The sequence below is a fragment of the Emydura macquarii genome, unplaced genomic scaffold (genome assembly GCF_026122565.2).
Source record: "Emydura macquarii macquarii isolate MOO-44397 ecotype Brisbane River unplaced genomic scaffold, CSIRO-AGI_Emac_v2 contig_1644, whole genome shotgun sequence".
Lineage (NCBI taxonomy): Eukaryota > Metazoa > Chordata > Testudines > Chelidae > Emydura > Emydura macquarii.
Window position 1 is genome coordinate 23,891,449 of NW_027131781.1, and position 19,248 is coordinate 23,910,696.

Consider the following 19,248-nt stretch of genomic DNA (forward strand, 5'->3'; position numbering starts at 1 on the left):
AGGAATTGCTTTTCTCAAAGTAATCTGCATCTTTTCATTTAATGAAGAATTTCTCTGGTGATAGTAGCCTAATACAGGGACAATTACACTTCCCGTAATCCAACTAATATTTCATGTAATCCTAACAAACACAACTTTCAGTCACACTTGCAGTAGTGGGGGCCTCTTTAATTTCTGGTGAAACACTCCACCCTCTTAATCTGCCCTGCATCAGAAAGGGTTTTGTTGGAAACTAGGATTCCTGAAACATTTTTTATGCACTGTATCTGCCATTTAGAGTAAAGCCATTCTTGAACAAGTAACTGCAAATTTGGTTACATGTGGGAGAAAAAAATCATATTTAGGTCACACAATCCATCTGGTTGATTGCATTTACTGAGACCTAAAAATTAAATGATGAGAGATTTCTAAAAATCCATTGTCATGAATGGGGGGGAGGGAGGAAATATTTGTTTAGAAAAATCAATTATTGAGCTGTCACTGCACTTTAATGAAGTTATGGCAATTAAGAAAGTGATCCTGGAATCCCTTACTTTCACCAGTATCCTTACACAACAACGGCCATTTTAGGCAGTGGGTATAAGGGATTTTTTAGAAATGAATCTAAAATTGCACAGCATGTTCTTCCTGAATCACATATAGGTGCTTGTGTGCAGTGCTTGTCATTGTGCATCTCAGCTCTCATTTGGTAGTTAAATAATAATACAAAACAGCATTATATATTCATATTTAAATGAAGACAGCAACACTATTCTTCAAAATTGTTTGTAATTATCGCTATTTCACGTGTTCATTACCGAAGAGCAAGGTGTTGCTTACAAATTAGGCCACATTTTAGCTGCTCTACATAAGTATTTACTCCTGCAAAATTCTTGAACACTGTAGACAACTCTGCCCTCAGAAAAATGTCACGGAAGAGTTCAGTTTGACTTGAAAGTCCCATGTGAGAAAATCACTTTATAACCACATATGAGAAATTGCTGGAATGTCAACTTCATTTGCAGTGGCCCCATATGGCCTGGTCACTCTCCCTGGCATGATAAATCACTGGCAAGATCCTTACCTTAGCACGTTTGATCTCAGCTCAGCAAGACGTGGTTTTGATGTGAAGAACTCCAGATCTGTTAGGTCAGAGACAAATAGCAGAGCCACTGACCTGCAAAGTGCTAAGTCTATATGAGACCCAAGTGAACAGTCATAGCTTCTGGAAAGTTTGCCCCCACTAGTATCCCACTAACCTACTTAATGTTTGCAGTTATTTCTATTGGAGCATTTTGAACGTATTTGCTAAATGATGCCAGTGAAATCTTCTTTTATTGCCGGTCCTGTCGTGTAAAATTACTTGAAAGTGGAAAAACAGACAGCCCAAAAAGCATTTAGGAATATTACCTTGGATTAACTGTTCTAATTGTCAGCACTTCAGGGCAATATAAAATCAAGCTGAATATTTATCAGCCTGATTTAATTTTAGTGGAACATCTATACATTTTAAAGTTTACACTAACCCTGTTCTACTCTGATACATCTAGTAATCATGATATTCATTAAGACATCTAGTAAGATACATGCAGGTGATTATTTGACCTCTCAGGCTGGTTATAACTGAAGACAGGCCCAAGCCACGAAGTACGGATCTAAATCTGAATTTTCCCAAAGCTCGGTAGGTCCTTAGTTCTGTGTCTGGAACCACTCGTTATTATACTGGTTAAACTGTCACTTATCTCTAGGACACTAAACAGGTATATTAGTCTTTCTGAAAATGGGATGTTATTAATGGGCTTCAGAAAGGGAATATCTTGGCATCAGCAGCATTAAGTTACATGACTGTCTGTACCACTTACACGGGAGGGATTACCACCGCTGACATCCTTGGTGAAAACCTTTAAAACAAATTGTTGTGTTGGTAGATGCAGGTGTGAAGTAACAATTCCCAAATGTCTAATTTAGAAACTCTTTCATCAACTGCTCTTCAAAAAAGATATGGAACACCACCTCTTCTCCAAAATGACAATGGAATCTCTCTGTCACAGGCACAGATGAACAGGGGCTTTTCTGTCCAACAAAGGAGCTTGGGGAACTTTGTTTATTTTAAACATGATCTCTCTCTTGAAGGAAGTAAATCTTTAGCTAGAGTCCCTTGCTCCAGAGTTCAATTTTGACTTCTTCTCCAGTTGTTTTGGTCAAATACAAAATTGAAACAGGCCATTCAACTCTCTATTATCCATAAAGCTGATTGGAGAAGGCTGGGATTAAGTTGTCAAAAGTATCCCGCTGTGTTTGGATATCTGACAAATTTACACCCCAAAGTACACTGTGGTGCCAAGATGAAAATTGGATGTGAAGAATTCTTGCAAGTGTTGATTATACAGTGCTGAGCAAATAAAACACTTAGGGGTATAACAAAATAATGCCAATATTTAATGGCGTTTAACATTCGTCTTTTTATAATTGTGAGCTATTCATTATGGCCTGCATGAAAAATGAGCTCTTTTATTTACCCCTAAATAGAAGCAGACCAATAACTTGGAGTGTGTAAATTAAAAACATAAGCCTCACCTTTTGCCAAACATACAGCATTAACAATATAAATTAAGGCAAAAACAAAACCCCACAACCCACAGATTTCCCTAAATGACCGGAGTGGGTTATAAGTCTTGTAAATACAAAGCCTGCCCTACACACAAATGTTCATTTATCTAATCCTGAGAATTTTTCTCTTTGCTTTCAAATCGGTCTTTCTCTTCCTCTTTCCAGCTGACTCCCCTTTTTCTCTGCTGGAACCCCTTGTAATGATACCAGAATGTGGGCAAAGCTCATTAGTCTCCCTGCTGTTTACAAGACAGGATTTATGCTCAGTGTAGTGAGCACAATGACACTTGATCACTAAATGGCTAGAACCACCATCAAGGCTTTAATCTGAGAAATTTTTCACTCAGACAGTGCAAATACCTATCAGCATGTAGAAGCATGAAGAGCCATATTAATTACAGCTAACACATGTAGCCCAATAACTAACCTTCTCTAAAGAGCACACCAATAAATACCCATTTGCGAAGGTTAATTTAATACAACCCTTGGCTGTTATCTGGTATAGGATATGTCGCCAATTCAATCCATTAAGTAATAACTGAATTCTCAGGGGGCCTAGCTGAAGTCAAATGTTGTTATTCCAGGTTCACTGCTTTTAGACTCCCTAAAGACCATTTAGGCAAACAGCTGGAAGAGCTGACTACAAAGGTTCTCAGTCACAGAGAACCACTTTGTGAAAACAGGTAACTGATTTCCTGGTCAGAAGCCTTTATCAAACACTGTGCGTGTGTGTGTGTGTGTGCATGTGTGTGTGTGTGCATGCGCGCATGTGAGCGCATGCACACGAATATTTAGAGAGGCGAATCCAAAAAAGAAAAGCAATTTGTTCTTGCTACATAGGTAACCAGAAGGAAAAGTCATGGGGCCCAAAACAATTCTGACAGCTTTCTTTCAAAACGAGTCGATTAAAAAAGCAATGAGAGAGACTCAATCATGGCCTTGTCTGTGTCGATTTACACCAGCTGAGGATCTGGTCCCAAAAATTCTATGTAACCTAAACCACCTGGGTAGATGGGGTGAGGGATGCTGAGCTGTGCCAGTTGCTGGATGTCTCTGCCTGTGTGGTTGGGGTACTTTTCATATTAAATATCAGGGCCTCCTCGCCCTCCCTCCTCCTCTCTCTCTCACTCTATTTTTTTTTTTAAGAGGTGTTTATTAAGACCTTTGGAAGGCCTGAATAGTGATGTCACAAGTGGCAGACATCTCAGCTGCAGCTCTTTGCCACACCCTGCCACCAGACAGAATTCTGATCCTCATAGAAAAACAAAAAGGAGCGTAGCATTTCAGGGTACAGCCTCATGTGACCTCATTATTCAGATCTTCCATCAAAATCTGAACCCAATATTGCTAACGAACAGCAGCAGCAAAACCCCCAAATGCTGAGTCCATCTTCGTGCTGCATAAAGAAGCAGTTAAGCACAGCAATCAAATGTAAGATTGAGAGTGTGTGTGTGTATACACAATATATAATACACTTAGTTCAGCCTTCTCCTGCTCTTTCCAGTCCTCTTTTTCTTTACTGATCTCTCATCACTCTTGTTTTCCCATGAATGTTTTAAAGCATTTGAGGAAGCAGCCCAATTCCAAAAGTGCATTGTTTTGTCCTGGGCTCTCAGCCTGGGACTTCAGCGCTAATGTGCCTCCAGTGTTATGATTGTCCCTCAAGCCTTTGATACTCATGCATCTCTGCAGAGGGAGCAATTTAGAGAACTCACCGCTTGGACTATTTAAAATATGTAATTTGTCTATTCACAGACAAGGGAAGCACATGGCCTAGTTGATACGGTAAAGGATGGGGAAGTCAGGAGATCTGGATTTGAATCCTGACTCTGACACTAACTTGTATAACCTTGAGCTAGTCACTACGACCACCTTTCAGGTCTGAGCTTCCCCATCTGTAAAAGAAACCTAACACTTACTAGTCTCACACAGATGGTGGGAGCTGAGTCAACTGATGTTTGTTAGAAGATTTGAGGTCCCTGGCTGGAAGGTGCTGAGTATTATTTATTGAACTGGAATGACTCTAGGTAAAAATGCCTTTAACAAATGGTTTTAAAATTCCTACCAAAGGGCTCAGACCAATGGACCACTTCAGCGCAGCACAGCCATGTTGCTGTGGGGCCTCAGACAGCAGTTTGACACCTGGGCTGCTTGCCTAAAAAGTACAGGTGGGGAGCTCAGACCTGATCCAGTCAACCAAAGTCAAACAGAGAGAGTCCTGCTGACTTCAATGGGCTTTGGATCAGCCCCTTAGTAGAAAGTGGCAAGGGAATTACAGTAGAGACAAGAAAAGAAAGACCAAGGAAGCTTCATGGGCAATGGAGAAGTCAGGGCTGAAAGCGTATTAAGATCTGTCACAGACACACTGTAATGGCAGCCTCGGCTCCTAGGAACAAAACCAGCTGGATCAGGTATTTAAAGTTTGCAAAAATGTAAAATGAAATAAAAATAATGTTAAACAAGTGAAGACAACAGTAGGTCTCTGAACAAGAGAGTGCTGGGTTCAGTTATTGGCTCCTATTTGGGCCTGATCCTCTGAACTTCATGGAAAGACGTGTTCACTTCAGTGGGCTTTGGATCAGCTTCTTCGTTAGCCTAAGCAGCTGTAGGTTCTTGTCAGAGCTTCCAGGGCACCCTGGAGCAGAGAACCCCACTCTAGGAATTGCGAGAACCACCCTTGCATCCTGGGAGAAGAGGGAACAACTGAAGAAGGCTCTCCTTTTGACTGGATTGGAACAGGTGAGCAGCCCATTGCACTGTTAGTTTTTACTCACTCCGTTAAGCTAGTCTGTATAGGTGGCCTGATGTTGATTAGTATTCAAAGCTATTATGAGGCAATAGAGATTTTGTAGGGTAAGGTCACTGGTGTTTGGTGGAGATGCACAGTGGCAGGTGCTGGGATCTGAGGAAGGTCCTTTAAAACTGGTCAGAAAGAGCAGTGACAACAAACTCTTGTTATAGTTCAAAATGCAAAATAAAATGGCTGTTTTCAGGTCCATGAGCCCTGATGCTCCTTTACACCAAGCCTCTTTACATCACTGTGGCAGAATAAAGGGGACTTAAAGTGTCTGTAAATGTAACCTACTCCCCTTTTAAGACCCTTTCAGTGCCAGGGTGGTAAATGAGAATTAGATCCTAAAGTGGCTTTGCAGGCTTTTCAGCTAGTCAGTCTGCAACTTTCGTCCAAGTCATCGTACGGTTATAAAAGTACAAGCGCTTATAAACCAATGCAAAAAGCTTAAGAGAAAAATGGGTGATCTGGACTGTCTCACTGGGAGAAAAAAACCCCTGGCATGTTTGAAACAGGGTGGGGTGAGAATAATCAGTGGCATACCATAATTTCTAGCTATAAACTGCATAGGGAGGACATGTTAGGCTGCAAAGATGTGGGCAGTAGCCCCATACATAAAGAATTCCATGAATTCTATTGAACGAAAATGTCTGGATAGAGAGGATCCTGAGGTAGACTCAGCAGTGGATACAAATCTCTGGTCATAAAATACAAACACAATAGCCGGGGCATAGTCCTGACCTCTGGATCAGAGCAATGATGGTGAAGTTAAAATTGAAAAAGAACAGGGAGGCAATAAAAGCTACTAGAACAATAACCACATATTACCCAACTGAGTATTATGCTGTGATAGAGTGTATAGGAAAAATAATTCTCTATATTTTAACCCACCCTTGACTTAGTGCTGTCACGCAGGAGTGGGTTTAAGAAGTAATTGTAGCTGAACCATTGAGTAGCAGTTACCACATAAATAATTTCAACATCATTGCAGGAGAGGCTCACGTGAAGAAGCACTACTCTCTGGGATACTAAACTTCAAGAAGGAGATTTTTTTTTTTTTTTTTTTAAAGGAAGGAAGTCAGAAACCGCCTGCTTGAAGCTAGGAAATTAAAATCCATAGAATCAGCATGGAGGCTTACGAATGTGTAAGAGTCACAAAAGATTTGCATTCCCAAGGCCAAAAAAAGGAAGCAAAGAGACAAGAAAATAGATGGGATGGTTAAACAGAAAGATTCAAGGGTTTACACAGGCCAAAAGATATACTTTATAAAAGCAACAGAAATCCCACCTGAGTGATGCTAATAGAAGAGAACATAAAATGTAGAGGCAGCAAGATATAAAATGGAAATTAAACCCTGCTTTGAGGTATTTGAAGAGAAAATACCTGAGAGGTAAAGGCAAATTAAAAATTCATAAAATGTAGATGTTTTTTTTTAAACCCTCCCTCCCCCCTACACACACAGTTTTGGGATAGTCAGTGGGATTACAAGACAGCCTTGCTGTGAAGGGGAAAAGACAGGAGACTACAGATTAAGCTATGGCTGACATTTTCAGAACTGGACCCTGATTTTGTCTCTCTCAAGTTGGGTATCCAAAACTGGAGGCACACGAATCTAGGAGACTTTCTGGCCAGTCTGGGCCCAAATTAAAGGATGGGTGTGGCATCAATAGTCTTCACCACACCAGTGAATGGGGAAAATACCTATCCCAGGGACTCCTCTTTACTACTCTAGTTAAACAACAACCCTATCAGTCAAGGATGCTACAGTTTCATATATGTTTCAAAGAGATTATTCTGAGATCCTAGAAACAGCCCCAAATGCTAAACTACCTTAGATTTCACAACGTAAGCAGGCTGAGGCCTGGCCAATAATTGCATGAGAAACCTCGTAGAAATCCCAGGCTGCCACTAAAAGTGGAGCTGGTGATTTAGTATGTGGCATATTTCCCACTGAGCCAATACTGAAACAATGCCCCAGCATGGTGCTGTTGGGGATGTCACATTTCAGATGAAATGACGAACTGAGATCCTGACCAAACCTCGTCATTTAAAATCCTGTGGCATTTTGCACCCTGGGGTGGGCAGGGGCAAGGAGGGAAGGGGGGGAAGTTGTTGGCCTTTGTATTATGGTCAAATCTTAGTTTGGGTAATTACATTTCACCTTCCTAAAATCCTCTCCAAGTTCAACTATGCAGGTATTCTTCACTTGCTGTCCCAAACTGTCGCCTCGTGTTGCTATGCATTGTTACACAGCTGATGTGTTGCACCCCAGAAGTGGATTCACTTCCGCTATGGGTGAACTATTTCATATATAGAGGTGTGTTTGGAGAGCCTTCAGGATGAAAGGCACTTTTAATTACCCAAGTTCGTAATTTTAGGTATGTTCGATTATTGCCTGCTGCTGGCTGTCCAGAGAACAGTGGAAAGATGCATTGACGCAGAGCAGTTTTTTTCATCTGAGCTTGGCAAAGAGGCTGCAACCTTTTAATCAAAGATGGACTTCACTACCATTTTCCATGTCCCTGCCACTCCAGCATGGATTACTGAAACTGAATTACTCTACTATGGGCTACACCTGAAGACCATATGGAAGGGACAGCTGGATTAAAATGCAGCCCATGGCATACTGAGTGATATTGTGTACAGGAACTAAATTAACACCTCTGCTCAATAACTCACATTAAATTGCATTCAGAATCTAAGTGGAAGCCAGAGTGTTGACCGCAACCTACTAATTGCTTTACAGATTCAGTCCTGTGTATTCTAGATATCACCTCTCTCCTTTTATTTTATCATGAAAGTTGAGATCAGCTGAGATGTCAGCGAATTTTCAAGGGGGGGGAGGGCCTCCCGTCTAAAACTTACTCCTACTTCAGTCCAGTAATACCTGAATGCGTTGACTTTCTCGTCATGTTGCAAAATCTAATTCACCAGGCACCCTCTGGACAGGGTTCTGAGTGCTACTGAAGGGGGAGGAACTCTATTTTTGTTGGTTGGAGAATATTTTAGTGTTGATGTTATGTCATCTTTGACGTGGCTGTTTGTCCTGCATATTTAAGTAATGAATTGTTTGCGCACTAAAAATGTTAGCACATTGTATTAATTTAAATAAATGTCACATATTTATCTACACTATTATTAAAAATAATAGAAAACACTGGGCAATAGTGTTATGATTTTAGACAGATTCCAAAGCATGGACGCTCTTGTGTTCTGGGTGAAACAAGCTGCCCATATACAATCAGAGCAGGCAGCCCTTCGTTAATAACGAGTGTACAAATAATGTAGGGAGAGGTCCTTAAAAAGCAATTACTGTTTAAACTTCGTCATTTTACTATAATATTTTATAAAATACAAATAATGTTTAAAAGTCTTTAAATACCCATTTTAGCTACTTATTTGTGTTTCTTCCTAGGTACCCACATCACTGGTCTGAGAATGCCTCTCCAAAGGAGAAGGTGGAGGGGGATTTATATGTAAACAGCATGAAAGTGCTCAAGAGTTTTAACTGGCTGAAGAAATTGACTTTCTTTGCTAATAAATAAAAATATCTTGTGTTTACATTGCCCCATTATAGTGTTTCTTCTCTATACATATATGATCTGGCTCTTATAATGCATCTCTTTCGGCCAGGTTGTACTTTGATGCATTCATGTTGATTTTTAATAGTCACATTGGTCTATGTAATCTTTCATTTTCCTGAGCTGTTTATCTTTGTCTCTTTGCATCTGTGCTTTTATTTTTGTTTGCTTCAGGGAGGGAGTGGTACTCTCATACTGGAAAAGCTAAAACAAACAAATGAAAAACAGTGGTTTTTAAAAAATGAGATGATGAAAAATGAAATTGAAAAATGTCTTGTTTCAGTCGTAGGATAAATAATGGAGAAAAATCATAAAACAGTGTTACTTTATGAACCATTTGGCTAAGAATTTATATGAACAAACTGATATAGCTTCTGCCATTGTGCCTCTGTAACCTGTTAAGAGTTCTTTGAAAAGAGTTATCCAAACGATGGGTAGAGAAGAATCAGTGATTATAATTTATTTGGACTTTAAAAAGGCTTTTGATGATAAAGTCCTTCACAAGAAGCTATTAAGGAAAGTTAGTAACCACATGGTGAGAGATAAAGTCCTGTTATGGATTAAAAACTGGTTAAGAGATAAGAAGCAAAGAGTGGAAATAAATGGACAATTCTCACTGTGGAAAGGGGTTAATAGCAAGGTGCCCCAGGATCATTACTGTGACTAGTGACAATCAATATCTTTGTTCACTAGATCGTTAATAGTGAGGCACATAGTCTGCAGATAAAAAATATTCAAAATAGTCAAGCGACTGGAAGAGGTTGTGAGAAATTCCTACAAGATCTAACTTAACTAGGTAACTGGAAACAATACAACAGATGAAAATCATCATAGGTAAGTGCAAAGCAGTGCACACTGGAAGGAAGAAATTAAATTAGTAGTATACATTAATGGAATCTGATTTAGTTGTAATTTCTGGAGAAAGATCTAGACATTTCAATGAACCCAGAACACAGTAGACACCTGTTAATGTGCAGCATGATGAAGTGAACAGATGAAGATTCAATAATTCCACTGTATATCTTCACCTTGAACACTACATTTAGTTTATTGCAGCAAATAACTTGTACAGAATCTGATTGAGGATGGTGGGGCCAACTCTGCATTGCCAGGCAGATGGACTAGCTGATTAACTTAACAGGTCTTTTCCATCTCTAACTTCTATGAGTCTAAGAATGGATAAAGAAATGTATGTGAAAAGAATAGCATTTTCAATTATATCATCTATACTCAAGCTTCAGACTGTAAGGGGATCAGGGAGAAATTTCCTCTTTGGACCACAATATAGTTTTGTACAGTTCAGCACACCTTCCTGTGAAATATCTAGTTCTGGTCACGGTGAGAGATTGTTACAGACCAGTTGGTCCACTGGTCAGCTCCAGCATACTCCTAATGCAGAGGGTTTAGGGCTGTGGATTCACATAGCATCAAATCCACTTTGCCAGTCCAGGCTGGCACAGAGAACAGACTGGCAGAGCTGTAGACAAAAACCCCATCCAGGCTGGCACAGAGAAAAGCATCATACAGTACAGTATTTCTGCAACCTGCACCCCCTGGACAGAGGACCTGAGGGGTTCCATTTGTCCACTTCTCAGATCCCATCTCCTGGTTGTCTTTCATCCATGCACCTTCTACTTCTGGAATTCTCCAGCTGAGCTGGCCACAAGACTAAGGCCACAAACTGGCCACAAGGCCACTAACCTCTTCCCATTCAAATGCTTCCTTGAGATCAACCTCTACCAATGAAGCGACAAGAAATTAGCCAGCCAATAATGGCCTGGTTAAAAAAAAAGGTAGAATTATTTTTTTTAATATGGAGCAAGCTGATGTGCCAATCCAAAAAGAACCTGCCATCACAAAGGATGAAGATAGGTTGGGAGAACTCTCTTCACCTGAATTTTTTCAAACCTTCTGCATCAGTTCAACAAATGAACAAAGATTCAGGTCAGTTATTCTAACTAAACCATCTTCCTTGCCCCTAATCTGAATTTTGGTTAAGAAATAGTTCTGGGAATCTCAAGCAGGCAGGAAAACCTGCAAGAAAAGGGTTCTAGATGATGCTACCGAGCGGAGATGGGCAAGAGAATTTAGTAACAACCATTAAACACTTTTTTGGAAGCTCAAACGTTTCTGTTCAGGACTTATTTCACAAGAAGTGGCTTCTCCCTCCCGAATACAAACTGTGTATTTTTACAGCTTTATTGTAGGACTGGGCTTCCAGTTTGACTAAATTGTCTGAACCGTAAGTGGTCTATGTTAGTTTATAGTTTAGGAGTGGAAGACTGTCCCTGTTACAGGTTTAACATGGTCATCAGTCTATTCAACTAATCCTAGTGTAGAATTCTTTCTGCACAAAGATCCATTAATAGAACTGTATACTCACTCATTTCATTATAAAGCAACTTTGTCTTGTTACAGTGCCTTTTATCAGAGGATCTCAAAGGAACTAATTGTGCAATTCTTACTCATGCTCACGATCATGCTAATAATGCTGTGCAAACAGGAATTAGCACGCATCATCAACGTGAGCATTATCATCCCCATTATACAGAGTAAAGTGAAGCATAGAGAGGGTCAAGCTGGCCACCTGAAGTCACACATGCCAATGGCAGAACTGGGAAAAGAACCTAGGAGTCCTGACTCTTTATTCCCTGCTCAGATCACTGTACCCCACCCTGTCCTTTCACAACAATGTGACTTATTAAAACCACTATGAAAAGGCTCTGCACATAGGGCTTCTGTTTAACAGGATTTATTGATTTTATTTTGGGGGGGCTTATTTTTAGCAATTTTTGAGTTTTGTGTAGATGTTCAAAAATCAGGTTTTGGGGGCTCTCTCTTTAATACTGTAATGAGAAGTTTTTTTTTCTGTGAGGGAAGTTCCCAAAATTCTTGACTAAACGGGATCTACTTTAATTTTTATTATATGTATAAAAATGACTTACACATTAGTTTAAAATTTGTGCCTTTGTTATTGAACCTTTGGTTCAGTGTTCAGTGCATTCAGTCCTGACTGAGCTTTAATGCAGCACTGTTTCAAACAGCACTAAGTTAAAGTGCACTAGGGAACCTTTAGTGCGCACCAGCAGGGACTACACTGACCAATTAATGCACAGCATCTTAGTGCACTTTAGAAATCATACCCCTTAGTCCACATTACTACTCCATGCAGATACAAGACAGGGAGCAGCAATATTGCCCGTATAAAAACAAACTGCAATGGGAAAGGGGTGAAGTCAATACAAATTGAGTAACCATTGCTGGTATTTTTTTATTGGATAAATACCTACATTTAAAAAAATTGGGTGTGTTTTATTGGTGTTTATTGATTAAAAATCTAAAATCAGAAGTCCCATCTATCTATAAAACAGGGTTGATTACACAACAAGAAGGGATCAATACCTCCTGCAAAAAAAACCAAACATTGGCCTTAGAGGAGGAAATGTCTGCAAGGGGAATACTTCCACTGGAATAATTCCTTGTCTATTTTTAAACACTTGAACGTTGCTCAGATATTTTTGTGTTGGGGAGCCAAATAAGTACCTGAACAGAAGAACAGATCAAATGATAAGGGGGTTCAGACTCTGGAGCCCACAGAGTCCCCACAGGTGCACACAGCTCTCCAGGTTTCCACTACATTCTCAGAATGCCAAGACTGTATGGCATGGTTTCACTGCAGCTTCACTGCCAAGCCTTCCTCAACATCTGATGCTCCTAGAACACCCCATTTTAGAAGAGTTCTCAGCATGGAGATGGCACTACTGGATTGATTGCTTGTTGCCAGGGAGAGGATGTGCATCAGCCTGGCATTCCCTCCTGTCTTCTCCCTCCCTGTACATTGATCCCTGGACTGACAGAGAGGTCTCCAGAGGTTTGGGGTTGGGGCCAAGGGGGATGAGGAGGACAGAACAACAGAACTGTAGGATGACTTTGCTTCTGTGTAAGAGGGGAAGACCTTCCTCTTGGTGATCCGGGGGAATGATCCCTCCAAAACATTTTTATATGGGGCTAAGAAAAGAAGAACAGGTTTTATAAAGAATTATTATAATGGAAATCTTGAGTGTCTTGCACATAGCAGTTCCTGTGGGTGTCACCAGAAGGGGGGATATTTAACCATAAACCTGTGAACCTGTCTAAATGTGGACATTAATCTTGTTTAAGTTTGGGCAGAATCGGGGCTGTTCACTTTCTCTTCCAGCGTTTTCCTATTATTTAGATATGAAAATAGTCATTTTCTGTAGTGCCCAGATCTAGCGGGATATATTTCTATGATAAGTTTTTTAAAAGAAGGCTATATTTCCTTCTGAAGGTGGAATTCAGAGTAAACTACAGCATATATTAAAAGAAAACTGCATTTGTGCATCAGGAAACTGACAGTCATCGCAAATAATATTTTTCCTCTAATCAGTGAAGAAATGTACTTTGTGCATGTGCCAAAACATGGAGCAAAGGTATATGTGATAAAACTCAAACATTCTTTGTTGATTCATTTCACTACATCTAGCATTTAATGATTTTAAGAAACAATGTTATGATATTTGATTGCTAACTAATGGAAATACACCCAACTTTAAACACACACACACAAGTAATGTTTATTTTATGTATATCACTAAATGGTCCTTAAGAGTCTGATATTTAACTAGGAAAATAATATACATCCTATTATTTTAAAGGTTTCTGAGTAAAAAAGTGTTACTTTCTTCCAATGCACATTTTAAAAATCTATAATGATTCTGACTTAAGGCTCCCTGGACGTCTAATAGCTTTTAGACATAACAAATTATCCTAAGAAGTTTTCAAATTTAGAATTTAAAACACAGCAGAAACACAATCCTTAGCTAGCAAAAACATTTTCAAATAACTTTAATTTCTCTACATTACCATGAGTAGCTTTATTTTATGTAAAAAATTAACTCCCAAATGGTTAAGATTTTACATTCAGAGAGAACTAATAAGGAATTCAAGAATTCTGAGCGTTGCTTGTGTGTTTAAAAGTCTCAACTAACGAGGAGGAGAGAGGCTGCTGGAAATGCTTACAGATGTCTGATTTTATAAGTTTTTTGTAAAGTGCTTTAGTCTAGCATTATTTACTGTTTATGGAAGTTGTTTGTCACTTAAGACATGAAATGACCCCTCCCCCAAATGAAAGACTCAAGTTTCAATCCATTATTTCATTTCTGATTGTTTTTCTTTGTAATAGGTGGGAAAGTGGATCCTGGATAAAAGTCCTGCCCAAGACAAGACTCCAAATTGAAGACTCCAATTATCTATAAATCACTTGTCTTTCCTGCAGAGAGAAAGAAAAGGGGGAGGTGGGACAGAAAGAACAAGAGACAGACAGAAAAACAGAGACAGAAGACAGGCCAAATAAAATACTAAAGATACCTGTTCTATACCAAACTTCTTTCTTCAAGGGCAAGCATGAGTTACCTGATATTTCAAATTCTAGTAAAACCTTCTTGTTGTTGCTTTAATATTGAAAAATGAACTCTCTTGCTTCTGCCATTAAACTAAAAATCTGTCAGATCTCACACACTTCTTCTGAGATTTTGGCATTTTCATTCTAAATTACTAGCATTTATATTCCACATTAATATTTTCTAACAAAAAAGAGGTACCTGGCCATTCATGAGTTTGCATTATACTTTGGAGAGATTTTTAAACCAATTTCCCAGTTGCATAAAAGCTGAGAAATGTATACACAATTACAATACAAACTGACTCTAATAAGAACTAGCAAACATCTGTCAAAGAGTACTCATAATACCTGGCACACATTTTATAATACAAGAACTAATAACTTTAACCAGTAAATAAAATTCATTTAAAATATTTGCTCAATATAATTGTTCTTACAACATCATGCCAATCATCATCACCCACCCACATAGTTTCTTATTTTCATTTAAATTACTTTCTGGAAAATGATAAGCAAGCAAATGTCTGCACTCTTAATTTGTGTATCTCATTTCTCATTAAAAAGTTCTGAAGTCTAAAGTAGTTGAGTTTCCCCTCAAACATTCTTCTAAAACATGGAATAACTAACAAATTAGAGAACAAATTCGTTTTGGCACTAGCTTAAAAAAGGAAAGATGAAAAGCTTTTAAAGTGATAATTGGAAAGAAAATATTACAATAGATTGGCCAACATGGGTTTCCTATCAGCTCTCAGACACCTGAAGGTGTATTTCCAGTAGATAAAAATGTTGTCACCTTTTTCGAATGTCAATGTGTTTTCTTTTCCTATTAAGTTACTCAGTAATTAGAAATGAAGTCTTAAACGTTGTAATCTGTTTATACAATGCCTTTGAAATTTATCCAGCACAAATGAAAACACACTTCAGTTCAAGATACTAAAGATGTAAAGATTCAAAACGTAAAAACGAATTTAAAATTTGAACTTGCATTTACAAACGACCGGTCTAAAAGCCTGTTTTAGCCCCTGGAAACTGTTCGGTTCTATAATGTAATATAGAAATCCTGAGTAGGTTTCCACAATGATCCAACTGGGTGAAGCTTAACCGTGCCTTAATAAAAATATAATATGGCACTATATGTCTTAAATGTTGTTAAGATAATTTGCTCTCTAAACAATGTCATGTCAAGAGCATACTCAAATATTAAGGAAGTTAGTAAAGAGACCTGTTCTAAGGCTGTAACAACTTGGTAGGATTAAGAGCCATCCAGGAACTGTTTTAAAAAAATTCCCAGGGGTACATGGACTAATTCAAGAAAAAACATTTTTATTTTCGAGAAGTACAGATATGTACAATAACTTCCTCTGATTTCCATCAGGAGCAACTGAAATGTAAAAGGGAAGCACTGACTGTTACACTGAAAATAAAAGTGATCAGCGTTGTGGAAAACAACATTTAAAGAAGCACAGAAATGGTACAGCTAGCCTCAGCAAAGCTCATTTGCTTTTCTATTATCCTGTGGATTTCCAGATGGTTACAGGGCTACTACAACAATCCTTTCCTTTATTAGTGTTTCAAGGCTGTTTTTTCTCTCTGCACTGAAGTCGGTTAGGGCAGATTGAAACCGATTTTAAGCAAAATCCCTCTTCTGGAGGGAAAGCTGTGAGCTCCCTGCCAGAATAAACGAACACAACTTACCTTGGTGTATTTGATTTCAAGGTTGAGAGTGGGAGAAGGCAGCAGATGCAGAGATGCCATCAGAGCTGCAGGATCTGCCTTCACCTCTCCTGGCATCTCAATTTTACTGGAAGTCATAGTCTTTGGGGGTTTTATACTACGAACCGTCCCCCCTTATCTGACCTGGGCTTTTTTTTTCTTTTTCTTTCTCTTTTCTCCCCCCACCCCCCCTGCACAGATCAGTGCTGAAGATTTTGCTCTCGTCCTCTGTATATAGGCAGGTGTCAAGCCGGGTCTCTTCTTATTGGCCATGAGGGCAGAGGCAGGGGGGCAGGTCCATCCTACCTAGGATGATAGAATTAAAATGCTCTTTCCATGAGCCACTCTCAGACCCAGCCCAAGTCTGGGGGAGACTCCAGGAGCTCAGCGCTCAACAGGTCTCTGCCCTCGGCCCGGGCTGGCCAGACGCTGCTCCCGCCCGGCTCTCCTCCCAGCAGCGGGGGGACCGGGAGCTGTCTACCCACGCGCAGGGCCTCGAGTGCCCCTCGGGTGCCGGGGCCGCGGCTGGCTGCGGGGGAGACCCAATCACGGAGGGTTTCCCGGCACTAATCGCAGGGGACTTAGCGGCTGGGCGTTAGCTGCAGCCCGGCGGAACCAAGCGCGCAGCTCCCGCCGCCCGGCCGCGGGGGGCTTTTGGGAACCTCATTAGACCCGCTCCGCGAAGGGGGGAGGCGGGCAGCGCTCAGGGGACACCCCGGAGCGGACCTGCCGCGCTGTTCCCAGGCCCTCTGGGGGGCCGGGGCCGGGGCCACCCCCCGGTGCCCAGGACACAGCGCTCCCGCTGCCGGGCGCGGAGCAGCCGGGGGACGTTTCCCACAGCCCGGGCAGGGGGAGCCGCGGGACAGGCTCAGCCCGGTGCTAAGAGCAACTTCCCAGCCCGCAACTCGGGCAGGCGTCGGGCTCCCCCGGCGAGAGCGCGGGGCAGCGGTTCATGCCCCTGTGTGCGCTCCGCTGCGGGGGGCACGGAGAGCGAGCGAGCCAGACAGACACACGGGTACAGAGCCGGACAGACACACAGAGTCAGACAGACACACGGGTACAGAGCCGGACAGACACACAGAGTCAGACAGACACACGGGTACAGCGAGAGAAAGAAAGAGACAGACAGACAGCGCCAGACACACGGGTGTACAGACACACAGACAGACAGACAGCGGGAGATACAGATATACAATACGCACATAGATGTTCTCACACGCAGAGATACACATCGACAGATACACTCGGACCGACAGACAGAGAGACGCACAGACACAAATCGGACATACACAGAGCTATACCCAGACACACCGGCAGACAGAGCCACAACTATACACACACACACTGATGTACTCAGACCCAGAGATACACGCACAGACAAACACACCCCGAGGCACACACTCGTTGTAGACACACAGACGCAAAGGTGCGCCCAGGGGCACAGCACAGACGCGCACCGGCACACGTGTGCTTTCCCCGGGAGGAGCCTGTCGGGGACTCGATGCTAGTGAAGATGCTGGCGAGTCCCTGCCTCTTTGCTAGGAACCAGTCACGGCGCTGCCCTGCCCCCGGCACAGCCGGGCATCCCTTCCTTCCGCTCCCCAGCCCAGAGACAAGGTGGGCATGTCGTCTGGGGGTCCAGCTCCTGGTGGCCGAAGAGACGAGCTTTGGACTGACACAGACCTTTCCCGTCTGTGTGAACTGGAAAGCGTGTCTCTCTCGCCGGCAGGAGTTGGACCAACAGAAGATAAAACCTCCCCCACCTGTCCTCCTACATCCTGGGACCAGCAGAGCCGCACCAACACGGCATGCTCCCAGTCAAAGTTCCTCCAGACCTGGCGGGGTTCCTGATCTGTTTCTAGACGGGACTCTGTCTTTGCCCCCCGCCCCAGCTGTATCACACCCCACCACAGGAAAGGGGGTTCCTGGCACATCCCAGCTTTGCCGTCTGCCGTTTACTTGATTTACCCTCCTTCCTCCCTGCCCTTCAAGCGATCTAACCACGTGTAAGGAAACCCCCCCACCCTTCATATACTCTTGCAGCGGGACCCTTCCTTTTCTTGCCTTGGTCGCACGGGATGTTTTTTCCCTTCTATATCGCTCCCAGCTTTATTCTCAGCATGTCCCGATTTTCTCAAAATCGCCTCGCTTTTTTTTTGCGGCAATTGACATCAAAGAGGCTGGATCTCAGGGTGTGACAGTGATGAATGCAAACCAGATATCCGCCGAAGAAAGCGGCCTGCAGCAAATACCTGGTTACGGGCAGCAGCATCTTCTGTTAGCCTGCTGCCCTCTGCTGGGCCACATGCCTCATATCCATAGGTAGTTTGCTCCCCGAGCAGAACTTCAGCCGTCTGTGGGAATGTAATCAGTCCTGAAGACAAAGAATACAAAACAAAGCAACTAGGAAAAGAGCAGGGTTTTATTAATTGCACTAGCTAAGAATAAACAATAAAATCTGGGGCCCTTCTGGCTTTCTTATTTGGCTCTGTTTGCACAACTCCTCCTTGCTCTTTGTTTTATAAACATGGCCACAGTTCATGGACAATTTGCAACTGCAACTATGGAGTGTCAAAGGAGGTTATGTAAGGATACAAGGTCAACTTCACTCCTTTGCAGAGGGCCAACAGAAGGTATAGGGGCAAGTTAAGTCACGTGAGGGCTAAAGTGGGGCGTAAGTGGTGTATAGGGCCATAGTGCCGATCTGTGAAGTCATCCACAGTCGTGTTTTCAGCTGAGTAATGAAAAAGGAAGGGACACACGTATTTGTCTAGCTTTTGTCTTAATTTTTGACAAAGGCTCAGTGAAGATGGCTCCATAGTTTTGTGTTTTTACGGGCTAGCCAGGACTGTCAAGCTGTGGCAATTTGCATGAGTGGGATTTCAGAAATGTAGCAATGCAGTTTAGAATGCCACATTGAAAACACAGAGCCAGTGCTTTATCATATGATTGATATATTCCATAAACTGCCTTAAAACGAGGCTTCCTCCCTGATGAGTGAGACTCGCTGGGCTTCATATGTAGAGGGGTTTTATTGGCAAAGATTTGAGAGACGGCGCCTGGGTGGCTTTTTCATTGGTAAGCGACACAGGCTGGTGGAGACAGTCAGAAGATACTCGTTCCCATGCACACTAACTGCTCCTGTTCAAAG

The 19,248-nt window shown here is 41.7% G+C and overlaps 1 protein-coding gene across 4 annotated transcripts in view; it reads right to left on the bottom strand.

The window, feature by feature from the left end:
- Positions 1–16,409, bottom strand: part of ALDH1A2 (aldehyde dehydrogenase 1 family member A2) — a 69,162-nt gene extending 52,753 nt beyond the window's left edge. Inside the window, exon 1 of one of the 4 annotated variants that reach the window (XM_067555938.1) lies at positions 16,080–16,408. In XM_067555938.1, the coding sequence (XP_067412039.1) occupies positions 16,080–16,196 (117 nt within the window). In that variant the 5' untranslated portion in view covers positions 16,197–16,408. Of the gene's footprint in view, positions 1–16,079 lie in introns of all 4 variants that reach the window. The other 3 variants (XM_067555935.1, XM_067555937.1, XM_067555936.1) reach the window with 3 other exon arrangements.
- Positions 16,410–19,248: the final 2,839 nt, after the last annotated feature.